The following is a 14,439-nucleotide window of genomic DNA, read 5'->3' as shown; positions in this document are numbered from 1 at the left end:
GTTTATCAGGCTCAACTGTCGTAGTATTATCAAACATGAGCAAATTACTGAGGCATTACCTACCTTCACAAAACCATTTTTCCCCATATTTAGTATCCAATTCCTATATTTTGCTCTTGACCAACTTGTCCAATATCTTGACAAAAACTCTTTATATGCTGATTGATTGTTAATTTGTTACATCAGTCCTGAAGCCTCCTTTATGGCAATGGAACTATTTTCCCCCCTCTTTCTACTCCTTGTGACTAACCTAGAGTGAGCGTCAGATTAAACAATGTGGTTAAAGGCACTGACAATTCCCTAGCACCTACACATAAAACGCGAGCTGGTATACCATCTAATCCCATAGTTGTACGAGATTTTGGGAATTGTGACAATTCCCAAAATGCCATGTAGTGATTTGGTTGGAGTCACATGAGTAATCGTGTCTGTACATGTTTTAACTAGTGTGTGTGTGTGTGTAAACCTCAAGCTGATAGAGCCATCTGCAAGTTGGTTATTGCAAAAACAATACCGATCTGTATGTAAACTTTAGCATAAAAAAAAAATTTGAGATTGAAATTTGGTTCTAAAAAGTCAAGTGTCTTTGAGTGGCATAAGAGATTCAAAAGTGGGCAAGAAGATGTGAATGACAACCTCAGAAGTGGGCAGCCAAAAACAGAAATGACAGACACAAATGTGAACAGAGTGCGAGATTTTGTAGGGTCTGACAGATGGTTAAGTCTGTGATTAATGGCTGATGATTTGCAAATGAACTGAGAAACAGTCAGGGTAATTTTAACTGAAGAACTGGGTATGAGAAAGATTTCTGCGAAGTTTGTACCTTGGATCTTGACGAACAGAAGCAGTGGCAGGTTCAAGTTGCGCTTGATATTTTTGCAAATAAGCAGATGTTTCCTACAATCTCTGAGAGTAATTATAGGAGACAAACCCTGGTGCTTCCAGTATGATTCTAAGTGGAAAATCCTGAGTTTGCCACGAGCAAAAAAAAAGTACGCATGTCACGTTCGCAGTTCAAGACCATGCTGGTGTGTTTCTTTGATTATAAGGGGATAATCACTATGAATTCATTGAACAGGGACAAATGGTCAACCAACAATGCTATTTAGAGGTGCTGAAAAAATTACAAGCTTCTGTTCTGAGAAAAAGACCTGAATTGTGGTCTGACAAGTGGATCATCTGTCATGACAATGCACCAAGCCATACTGCCCTCAGTGTGAGAGAGAGTTTTTGGCCAAAAAATCAATTATCTTAACTTTCTTACTGTTTTAACTAATGTGTGTGTGTGTGTGTAAGCCTCAAGCCGATAGAGCCATCTGCAAGTTGGTTATTACATAAACAATACTGATCTGCATGCAAACTTTAGCATAAAAAAAAATTTGAGATTGAAATTTGGCTCTAAAAAGTCAAGTGTCTTTGAGTGGCATGAGAGATTCAAAAGTGGGCAAGAAGATGTGAATGAAGACCCCAGAAGTGGACAGCCAAAAACAGAAATGACGGACACAAATGTGAATACTGCAGCAACAGATTCACTATCTTAACTTTCTCACTCCTTTTTTTAAGCTACTTCCAGTAATTTTTCATGTTCTCCCTCATGCCATACTTTTTTTCCCTTTCAAATCATTTGTTCCAGTCAAAACAATCAACTCATTCACTTTACCCTTTTGTGGCCTAAAGGTCTCACGAACATTAATTTTCACACCTGGGAAGCATGACTTTATGAAACTCTTGCCATTACACCTCTTATGATAGAATCATCACAGAAGATTCACTCCTTGATTTTTCCTTCTCTTTTAGTCAAACATTCTTTTCTCTTTTCTTTGTTTCTTATATCAGCTGACATTTCTACATTCATTGCAGCTCCCTCTTCTTCCTGTGCATCACTATGTAACCAAGCTATCGATCTCATTACAACCAACTCTTCATTCTTTACATCTGTCATACTATTATTCTTTCAATCAAAACTTTCTCTCTCTCAATCCTATCTGCCATTATATGTCACAGACATTATGAAAATGTCCGTAACAGTGTTATATTAACATAATGATTTTGAAAGCAAGCATTTAATAAAGGAAAAATAATTTCTCCAACATTGTCAATAAAATGAAAGAAATTATGCAGCGTTGCAATGACAAAAAATAAAAGATATCAAAATTTATTACCATTAAGAATACATTCCTTGCTTGATGATCTCTTGTCACATCTCAGAATAGAAAATTTATTTAATTTATTCAAAATCCTTTTGTTTTTATCTCTTATGAGCAAACAAAGAACTGTAAAGCAAAAATCTAAAATATTGAACTACATTTTCTGATAAAGGAAATTCTAGATAAAACATGCTTTATGTCAAATGGGCTCAACGGTCACTCCATTACAATTTATCTATTAATGCCTCTACAATCGCCATTTAAGAATTAATGTCAGAGTAGGGCAATTCCATGATAAAAGGCAAAAAATTGCCCATAGTTTGATTGTAAAATCCTAAGTTGATCTGTGTATTTCATCCAATTTGGCCAGTAGTAAAGTTAAGCAGGAACTACAAAGAATAGTAAAAAAATGTTCTGGAAGAAGAATATGAGGAGAAATGCAATAAGCTAGCTCACCTATATGGCAAAGCACATAAAAGAAAGGTAACAAGCATCATTAAAAATAATAATAAATAAAATAAAAACATTCTGAGTAAAAGAATAAATGATTGTGGAAGGATGACCTTAACAAATACAGATGGTAAGAAGGTGATAACAGAAAAATAAACAGTTAAATTAGTGACTAATTGCTTTGCAGAGTGTTTGTATATCATCTTTGTGGATATAATGCTGTGTTACTGTTGTGGCAATGATCAAACTAAGAGAAGTGTTGGAGGATATTACAGCAACAGTATTTGAATATTGTAGTGATATTAGTTAAGTTGCCTGCTAACATATTATGGGAAAATGGAAAAGAGAGAATTGCTAGTGCAGCTGAGGGGCTGTTTAAGTTTCAGCAGTGGGGAGGAGTTAAAGGAGAATGAGACAGTTTCATTACATAAAGGAGTTTCTAAGAAAGAGAGTAACAAATTACAGACAAGCCATAATCTTTAGAGCAGTAGTTAAGGTAATGAAAACACTATTAAGGCCAAAATTCAGTAATAAAGAGATAGGAACGAGATACCATGGGCAGAGTCGAAGAACATACTCTGTGAAGGAAAAGTTTTGATTAATTAATTTATTAATATTTACACTATAGAATTTCTTTTGGTCAATCATGGCCGCAATTTTACAGCAGACCAGCACAGCATAGTCAAAACTCTGTGTTTATTTATATGAAAAACTTTTCAGTTATCACAGAATGTTTTTTTTCTTAGAGATGTATATGCATTGTTTGGAAAGACTTCTAAGTATCAGGAGCAAACAGCCATGATGCCAACCTTAATAAGATGTAGGTCCTCCTTTCATAGTGATGACTGCAGTAATCCTACAGGGCATGCTTTCCACAAGTGTATGATAGTGATCAATGAACATTTTGGACTACTCTCTTCCTGTAGGCATGTAATGAAGTCCTGAACTGTTGAGGAAAATGACCCTTCACCTCACATGATGCTTCATTGCATCCCACAGATATTGAATAGGGTCGAGATCAGGGCTCTATGGAGGCCAATTAAATGTGGTGATCTTCATGTTCACAAACCACACAGTTATTACAGCAGCAGCCTCATGACAGTGCATTGTCTTGCTGAAAGAGAGAATGGTCAGTTTCGTAGAAACGTCACCAAGAATTGCATTGTTCAGAATGTACAGAGTTTGAGTGCAACAGTCCATGTATGGTGTGGTTGGTCCAATATCTTATATAGAGGCCCCCCCACACACCTTATTTATTCCTGCATGAGACACTGCTCCATCATACATAACTTGCTGGAATCTTTCAGAAAACTAATCTTCAATCCATCTTACCAATCTCTCATGTGGTAATCTATCAAATGCCTTTGCAAAATCCAAGAAAAATCACTGTATATGTATTATCCATTGCATCATCACCTTATCATAAAATGTAAGCAGATTGGTTAAATACACAATTGGGTTGTTTAGGCAATTTCTCCAACATTTTGACCACTATATCAGATATATAGACCAGGTGATAACTGGAAATTTCTGACCTAGAACCATGCTTGTGGAGAGGTACTATTCTGTGTTCCTTCCACTCTTTATGAATTTTCCACACTACAAGACTTTCATTAAATAAACAGATCAAGAGGATGGCTAACTCTTTTGAAGACTGTTTAAAAATACATGGCGATAAGGAATCCATTCCCACAGCCTTATTAACATATAACCTAAGTAACACTTGATATACATTTGTATCTTTCACCTTTAATTCTCCTAATCCTTGCTTCTATTCTACATGTTGCACAGCATCTTTCACACCAGTATGATTTCAGTTCACTAAATAAAATTCACTGTTTTATTTAGTGTAACATATCATTTGATATGGTTACACTGCTACCATAACTATATGTCATCCATTCCCAAAGCTTTATTAACATCTAACCCAAAAAACACTTCATACACATCTGACTCTTTCACCTTTAATTTTCCTAATTCTTGCCTCCATTATACACATTGCACAGTCCCATTCACAGCAGTATTATTTCAGTTCACTAAATAATTCCACTGCATCAAATGATATGGTTACCATATCAAATATCTGCTACCATAAATATTCACCAGTGTCAACCTGCCATAATTATTTTTCATCTTGTTTGCCACATAGCAGAAAAATTCCCTTGGATTAGTTTTGTCCTGACTGGCCAATCTTCTATCATGTTCTACTTTTTTCTTTTTTTAACTATGCCTATCACATTTCTAATCTGCAGTTTATATACATTATCACTTCTTTCCAATCCACATTCCTATAATTAATTAAAATCTCCCATTAGGATAATCTTCCTATTACTTGCCCAACTAATTTGTCTACACATTTCACAATCAGTGTTCTACACATTCCCTGGCCAATTAAAAAATTCCCATCAGATACAATATTTTATTGATTTCAACTTAATACCACATAGCTTCAAAATCTTCACAGGTACTACTATTTTCCACTTCCACTCTTGATGGACATAATTCCTCTGCTATCATTAACAGTATTCCCCATCCTCTTTTCACCTTCCTATTCTTTCGGAAAATTCTATATTACCATTTCTAGTCCTGACAGTATATCATTCTTAGTCAACCAAGTTTCACTTGTACCAATTATCTTTGGGCATACTGACTTGCTCAATGCTCATCAAAATCATCGCTCTCTTCTTATGTATAATTCTCTTCATTCTGACCATCCCTGTTTCCCCTGATTTCATTCATATTCTTATCATTCCTACCATTTTGCACTGTCCTTCCACAACCTGTTTCCCAATCTCTCTTGATTCTTAGTAGTACTAATTTCATATGAACCCTGTGTACTCTTAGTAAACAACAATCACTCCAAATGTCCAACACCAAACCCATCAAAATGCATTCCATCAGATTTGAACCATTCTAATTTCCCTTCAAATTCACTTCACACATTCACAAATTGAATATTCTTTGCCTGACACAATTCAGCTATCTTGTCATTCAGTATCACTGCCTGCCTTCTCATTTCACTAGCCTTCACCTCCTGCAACAACTTTTTCAAATCCTTTTCCATATTCTTTGCCTCACTATCCAAATTGTTTGTGCTCACCACTACACTGTTCCTTCCTACTATGCAAAACATGTCTTATGTATTCTATTATTTACCACACCTTTAATAGTTATATCACCATATAAAGCCAATCTATTGTCTTAAGATACTTGCTTCTTCTTACAAACCTCCATCTCATTTACATCAATTAATCTCTTCTTTAAATGTTCAGTTTGCTACTCTGTATGTTTATTCTGACTTTTTATTGTCATTAACTCTTGCTTAAGCTCTTCAATTTATTATCATTGCAGGCACTTCCATACATTTTCTGATTATCCTGGTAACATTGTTCTCATTTTTGAAATTCTCTAACCTTTCAAACACTCGTAATACACAACAATATGTTCCTGTTTTTTCATTTAATCTAACATTCCATAAATCTTTAACATGTTTGGGTGTATACGCATAACAACTGTCACATCATATCCACTGCGAAAAGTACAGGGAAAAGAACTCGATCTCTGAGTTGAAACTTTCTGCATTCCTGGTGTACGCTTCTTTGCCACTATTTTTGTAAAGTTAATAGGTACTTACTAATGCTGAAGGAAATTAACATCAGCAGTGCTACTTATAATTCTCCCCAACTTTGCATCATCAGCAAACAACTGAAGATTCCCAGTCAGTCCACATGATATATCATTTACAAACAAGTTAAACAGCAGGCACTCAAGAACAAAACACTGGGGCACACCACTAGTTACCCTCCTTTTTGTGACAATGCTCCATCATAACAACTCCTTAGGAACCATACCCACTAAGACTTTCATTAAATAACCAGGTCAAGGACACAGCTAACTGTTGTGCGCATTTTTTAAAAATATGTGGTGATGTGTAATCCCATTCCCATATCTTTATTAACGTATAACCCAATCAACACCTGATATACCTATGATTCTTATATTTCCAACTCTCCTAATATTTGCATCCCATCTACATATTGCACAGCATCATTTACACCAGTATGATATAAACTGATGACGTGTTCATTAAATAATTCCACTATTACATTTGCCAGCAAAGGTTGGTCGATTGGTAGATCCTCTGCTACTAATGGCTCCCAAAAAGTTAAACAAGTTTGAGCAGTTAGTAGTTGGAAGGTGGTCAATCATTCGATGCTGTCGGCATGCTCTCCCTCGATGAGTCTTTGGACTCCCTGGAGTTCGCTAACCAAGTGGTTAGCATACCTGATCTCCAGATAGACTGCAGATTCAAATTATGCTATAGGCATGCCTGTTTGTGACTGTCTTGGGTGGGAGATGAATGTCATCATCCCTCAGTGTGAGAAAGTTCCATGTTTGGTCTCTAGAGCAGGTTTTCTGGATTATGTAAAAAAAAAAAAAAAAAAAAAAAAAATATATATATATATATATATATATATATATGCAATTAATTTTTTAACTTGGAGATACTGTATATTAGGGTTACCAAGTAATTTTATAAGCTTGGTTATTTAACTCCTAATCCCAAGTAAGCAAACAGTTAAGTTTGCACATGAAACATAGTTCAAGTCTAAAGATGGTACAACACCATCTTTAGACTTGAATGTTGTTGTACCATCTTTAGACTTGAACTATGTTTCAGGCACAAACTTAACTGTTTGCTTACTTGGGATTATGAGTTAAATAACCAAGCTTATAAAATTACTTGGTAACCCTAATATATATAAAATTGATAAAAAATAGAAAACAAATCCCTAGCCCATCAAAGGTACAAAATGTACTATAGGTATAAAAATAACCTTTTGTGGGTGGGAGCGACATAAATTATAGCAGAATAATTCTCTTCAATTAACCTTGGCCTAACAGCTCATCTCCTCACATACTGCACCATTTCTTTCTTTACCATACTTGTCACCTTCCTAGCCTGCACTTTATGCTCCTCATGGATCTGCTCACCAAATGTCTTGAATTACCTCCATAACATTTTCTTTTACAATACAGCTTGCTTGATTTCACTGTTCATCCATTTCATTCCTACTCTATTTATTTTCTTAATTCTTGGTATGCAGTTATACATTGTTTGTGTTAGATACGGCCTTATGAATTCCTATGCACTTCCAACATCTTTTTCGCACAGCTCATCTATCCAATGCACTGATGCTAGTTGACTACAAAGCCACCCATAATCACCTGCCTTATAATTCCACATATATATCCTCTTTTTTGGCAATAACCTTTTCTTTCCACCACTTCCCAAACAAGTATCCTGTGGTCACTAGCACCAACCGGTGGCAGTATTAATACCTGACTGACGTCCAAATTTTGTGAAGACACCAAATCCAACACTCTAAAACCTCTACTTTCTTCTCTCACATGCTGAGAGAAGGTCTCATCAGGAGTGTTGATACCTCACCGACAACCAAATTTTGTGAAGATCTCACCAAATCCAACACTCTAAAACCTCTAGCTTCTTCTCTCATATGTCAAGAGAAGAAGTCTTGCATCAGGATCACCTTCTTTTTACACATCCAACCAAGTTGCCTAAGCATTTCACAATCAGTATTCACTGCATTACCTAGCCTATGATAACATCCTATCAAATCTGTTAATTTCAACTTCACACAACACAGATTCAAAATTGGCAATTGTACTATCAACTTCTACTCTTTGCAGACACAATTTCTCTACAATCTACAATCATAACAGTACTTCTCTTCCTCTTTTCACCTTTCTATCCATCTGGAAAATTGTATCCGTCCATTTCTATTCCCGACATCGTCTGCAGACAACCAAGTTTCACTGATACTGATTATCTTTGGGGCATACCGATTCAACCAATGATGCAGCAAATGTAGCTCCCCTATTTTGAATGCTTCTTAAATTTGTATTCCAAAACAATAATCCATTGGTCTGTGAAGCCATTCTATCCACATCAACATTTTATATTCTAGCTGCTATACCACACCTCTCACTTTGGTCTGACCACTCTTATTTCCCTGATCCTGATTATCATTCATACCTGCCTTGCCCTCACCTTTCTGCATCAATTTTAAACTATTCCAACTTTCCTTCAAATTCACAAACTGAACTCTGTTTATACAGCACAACTCAGCTATCTTGCAATTCATTATCTCCACTCTCAAGTCACTACTGTTTTATCTGGGCAACATGCTAACAATTTTTCCAACACCACTATTATCTATTACCTTCTACAACAACTTTTTCAACCAACTGTCATTTGTGCCTGACTACCAATAATTCTGATACTCATTCTTTCCTCCTCTGCAAAGCATAAGCTATTTGTATCAGTGTTCCACCAGGAAAGGATGTTTTGTGTACTTTATTTGTCATCACATCTTTAATGAGTTAGTCTCCACACAATGATATACAATTTCCCTCTGACTCTTTCTTCGTAACACTAAATTTTCCCTCCTCATTCACATCTCTTTTATAGATGTTCAATCTCATCTTCCAGATGCTTTATTTCACTTATCCTTTTTATCTACTCTTGCTTAAGTTCTTACACTCTGTTCCCTTTGTTATAATGATCAACACTTCCATGTGATTTTTGTTTACTACTGGCAACACTAGCTGAAATTTTGAAATGCTCTAACTTATCAATACATTAATGCTTTCATTCACTCTAACAGTCCAAAAATATTTCACAATTTTCCATGCTCAAAATGAAACAATTCTTCCAATGCATCCACTGGGAAAAATCAGATGATTTCATACATAAAAAGGAGCTGAGGCTTTTTTTTTCTATCTCTACTTCTATTCTTCAGGTTTTTTTTTTTCTTTTCTACTAACATTATCCCTTTTGTGCAAACTTTATTTGCTTATGCCTGAATAAAATATTATAATATGAAGATAATTTCTTGGCAAATATAATATACCTTGATGAAGCCACGTTTCATCAACCGTCATAATACAAGACAAAAAATTTGCACCTGATTGCTCAAAATGACCCAAAATCCCTTTAGATGACAGCACATGTTCTCTTTTTTGGTTGGCATTGAAACATTTGGGATCCACTTCGCTGAGAGCTTCTGCGTGTCCAGATGTTGATGGATAATGATGCCAACTCATTCTCTGGATATCCCCAAAGTCTTTACAATGTTTTTAGCTGGTGTTCATCTATCATCAAGGATCATGGCATGCACTGCATCGATGTTTTCAGATGTGACTGCTGTGGAAGGTCTTCTTGACCTAGGGGCATCTGTTGTCTCAGGATGCCCAGTCTTAAACTTGGCCACACCATCTAGCAACTGTTAAATATGCTGGGGCACAGGCCACTGAAGTCTCACACAAAGTTTGGTGAATCTCAGTTTCGGACTTTTCTTGCAGCACAAAAAATTTGATGATGGTTCACACCAGCCTCTGGCATGTCTTCTTATACAGGGTGTTCGGGATAAATTTGACATATTTATAATTAATTATATTTTTCCGTAAGTTACATGTATTAACACACACTTCTCTTCATTTAAAAGTTTGGACCCTTCTTCATTCATATACAAGATGTCAGAAAGGATGGATAGCTGGAACCCACCTGAATCATGGAAGAGAATAACTTGTATCATGATGATTCGTGCCCGCCATCAAAATAAGGATATTACGACTGCTGCCCAATGCTCCCTGAATACAGTAAAAACAATCAGGCATGAACTAGAGACTTGCAATGGTGACTACGAGGATGTAGCAAGAAGAAAGATCCCTAGCAGACGATCTGATTGCGTTCGTACAGCAGAATTCCTCGCAAATCTGCAGGAACAGGTGTTGAAGAACCCTAGCATTGGAATTCGGGCTTTGTTCGTGGAGTTGCTAACTGTAGTCAAGCCCTGGATAACAAGGGTAGCCAATGGTAGGCCGTATGTATGGCAGCAGGATTCGGCCCCTTGCCACACCTCTGGGAAAAGTCAAAAATGGTTGTCTGAAAATTTCTACGACTTCACCAGTCCAAATGTTTGGCCTCCAAACTCCCCAGACCTTAACCCCATGGATTATTTTGTATGGGGTGCAGTTGAAAAAGACACCAATCGCACTTCCAGTAATACAAAAGCCCAGTTAATGGATAAAATTAAAACAGTTTTTGCGGCCCTTCCAAGGGAAACTGTAGCATCAGCTTGTTCGAGGTTCCGAAGCAGAATTGAAGCTGTGATCGATGCTAATAGTGGTTATTTTGAGTAAATCTTGTTGATAGTATTGTAATTAACTCTGCCTGTAATGTTTTTTTGTCAATTCATTAAATTTAATAGATACAAAGAAGATTTTCTTTTTCCTTACGAAACTGTCAAATTTATCCCGAACACCCTGTATATCTTAAAATAAAAATTATTACAATTTGATGAACCATAGGGATTAAAGTATTTTAAGATATGTTCTTTCTTGTGTTTCCACTATCATTTACACCAGTATAAATATACCACTATATTTATATTAGTTGCTTTAATATTATTTTTTGTTCTAGGTGTTTATCAGAACCTTCCCTCCTTCCCATATATGTGTTTATATATATATTTTCCAAATCAAGTAATATTCAGAGCTGAGAACAGTGCTTATATGTATGACACATCCATTACACCTTTAAATGACTATTTTGAACAGTTATGCATGTAGCTACGGGAATAATCGAGGCCTCAAGATACTTCAAAATAGACAAAGCAAAAAAATGTTAGCAAACTTCATATGCCTTACAAATGATTTGACATCCCTATTAATATTTATGTTTTAAAAGCCTAAAAGAATTACACTTAAAAACAAAACAAAACTACAAAGCTCACTAGAAAGAGAACAACATTTAAAAGAAAAATGTTTGAGAAGTTTACCTGATGTATGAGACTTTACCAAGGTTTTTAATCTTTCTTCAGATACATTAGTTTGATAAAAAGTCACTGAAACTTCAGAGTAGTTATCAATTCGAAAGGGAGGTGGCATTTTATCCGTATCACTAAAGACAATAAAAAAGGTTGCCCCTTGTAGAATAACCTCTACTCGCAAGAAATAATGCCTCCGCTGATCATCTCTTGAAAAGACAAATAAAGTAGGTTACGACAAGCAGAAATACATACATTAGTAAATAATTAGACTTTTTTTTCCCTCACTTATTTTTGAGTTAAATATGGAAGTCTAAGCAGGAAAATCTGACTCTAAAGAAAAAGGGCTATAAAATACAGTACAGTATACATACTGTTAGTCAGCACACACACACACATATATATATATATATATATATATATATATATACACACAAAACAAAAATATAGTGCCAACCCTTTGCAGAACAAGAGATGTAAAAAAACATTCTATTGTACAGCAGCAGAAGTCATTCACCTGAAACAACCTGAAGTCAAATCCTGTGAATATGCATTTAGCTTCATTTACAAAGAGATGAAATATCATATGGGCTTTTCATTTAAATATATGTTAGCAGATTTCATACTAAAGTGGCATGGTTTCTTGCCAAAATCTGTGCAAGAAACAGACAAAACCAGTTGGGCAAATGCATGCAATTAATCAACCAGTTGGGCAAATGCATGCAATTAATCAATATAATATATTATACTAGCCTTTGTCTGGGAAGAGTTTTCTCTTCTATAATTATAAAAAATAAAAAAATCCAAGCTTGGGACTTCATTACTTACACTACAAATATAAGAAAGGAGCTAACTTTCACACATTTTAAAACATTTAAAAAGATGTTATTGTTTTATTTTTTCTGTCACAACCGCAACTTAGGCTTCCATGTACCATAACAGTTAAAAAATTACCTAAAGCCATGGTATAAATCATTAGTCAAGATAAAAAAAAAGTAAATGATAATGAAAAAGAAACTGTAAAATCAGGGCTAATATGCTCTAATTTAAAATTTTTTAGTACACACACACACACACACACACACACACACACACACACACACACACACACACACACACACACACACACACTAATATTTAGGAATGCATTTTGGCACCAAAATGCATTCCTAAAGAACTACTTTTAACTAAGATGGAGAAAGCAGCTTTCCTACTTCCTACCGCAGACACGAGTTTACTTCGCATAGAAGCAATTCTTGCAATCAACAACGCAAAACCTCCTTCTGATAATATATCCCCTGGTGAGAGACTTGCAATTAAAAATCTACGGATTAACAAGGATATCGTCATCTTAAAAGCTGATAAGGGGAATGCAACTGTAGTTCTAGATAAAACAGACTACTGAGAAAAAATCTTAACGTTGTTAGAGTCAGATAGTTATTCGGAAATTGAGAGGGATCCAACAAGAGAAATACACAATAGAACCAATAATCACCTACAAAAGACCACAGAAATTCCACGAAATACACAGCTTTCTATCCGTTCTTTACACCCACCGATTCCAAGGCTTTATGATCTCCCTAAGGTACATAAAGAAAACTACCCACTGAGACCTATAGTGGACAGCATCAACTCACCCACCTACAGATTATCTAAATATCTCGCGCCATCGTTAAAAACTTATGCAGGAAAATCTTCTTCTTATATTAAAAACTCTACAGATTTTGTCTCTAAAATCAAGGACTTTAAACTCAAATCTTCTGACATCTTGGTGAACTTTGACGTGGTAGCACTCTTTACCAACATTCCGACACAAGAAGTTCTCCATGTTTTAAAGAACAAGATTTCAAATAAAATGTTCTCTCTACTATCTCACTGTGTAAACTCTGGATATTTAAAGAAGAAGATTTCAAATAAAATGTTCTCTCTACTATCTCACTGTGTAAACTCTGGATATTTTGAATTCGAAGGTAAACTATATAAACAGGTCAAAGGATTAGCTATGGGAAGCCCCCTCTCTTCTATATTAGCCAACATTTTTTTCGAGGATTTTGAACAAAAGGCAATCTCCTCTTTTAGTTTAACACCAAGAATTTGGCTTAGAAATGTGGACGATATATTCCTCATATGGGAGCATGGTATTGAGAATCTTCACAGGTTTCTCAACCATTTAAACAACATCCATCAGGATATAAAATCGACCATGGAAATTGAAGAAAATAGTTCCCTCTGTTTCCTTGATGTTAAACTCACCAAGATGCTTGAATCAATAAAAGTCTCTATATTTAGAAAGCCAATACACACGGACAGATATTTGCATGCGTCCTCACATCACCATCCAGCACAAAAGTAGGGTATTATATCAACTCTTGTGAATCGTACAAGATCTGCAATGTCAGAAGAACTAAAAAAGAACTACAACATCTTAAATGGACCTTTAAAAGCAATGGCTACTCTTTAAAAAGTATCAACAAACAATTATCCCACTGTCAACGTAGAGATACAGAACGACTCCAAAGGTTATATCTCTTTGCCATATATCAGCAAACAATCCAAAAAACTGAGTAGAATCTTAAAGAAATTCAACATACAAACGTGCTTCTCGACTCTTCCAAAAATAAGATCAAGTTTCACCAACTATAAACAATCTCACAACCTTCTACAATTTTCAGGTGTATACAAAGTCACATGTGAGTGCGGAAAACCTTACTATGGCCAAACGGAGAAATCTATTCTCCTACGTCTCGAGGAGCACCAGAGAGACATTGCTTATAAGAGAACCAGAGCAACTGCCCTGTCAGGCCATGTCCTTTTCAATAAACACGAACAACGAAAGCCACCAACATGAAGTAAATTGGACAATAACTTCAAACCTACACATTTGCCATGATGAGGTAGAACGGCGCATTGTAGAGTCAAAAGAAATCACCTTGGACCCTCTTCATATGAACAATAATCTCAGCTATAATTTGCCTGACTCTTTCAGCTCT

General features: G+C 35.6%; 1 protein-coding gene across 1 annotated transcript in view; it reads right to left on the bottom strand.

Annotated features, from left to right (window-relative positions):
- The window catches only part of Vps13D (vacuolar protein sorting 13D), a 1,260,195-nt gene that overhangs the window by 276,448 nt on the left and 969,308 nt on the right, over nucleotides 1–14,439 (bottom strand). The window contains exon 63 of the mRNA XM_090393926.1: nucleotides 11,462–11,658. Coding sequence (XP_090250052.1) covers nucleotides 11,462–11,658 — 197 coding nt within the window. The remainder of the gene's footprint in view (nucleotides 1–11,461; nucleotides 11,659–14,439) is intronic.

Source organism: Typopeltis vanoorti, chromosome 6, assembly GCF_054136105.1.
Source record: "Typopeltis vanoorti isolate ZY-2024b chromosome 6, IOZ_Tvanoo_1.0, whole genome shotgun sequence".
Classification (NCBI taxonomy): domain Eukaryota; kingdom Metazoa; phylum Arthropoda; class Arachnida; order Uropygi; family Thelyphonidae; genus Typopeltis; species Typopeltis vanoorti.
The sequence above is the reverse complement of the archived record's forward strand: the minus strand, read 5'-3'. Positions and strand labels throughout refer to the sequence as shown.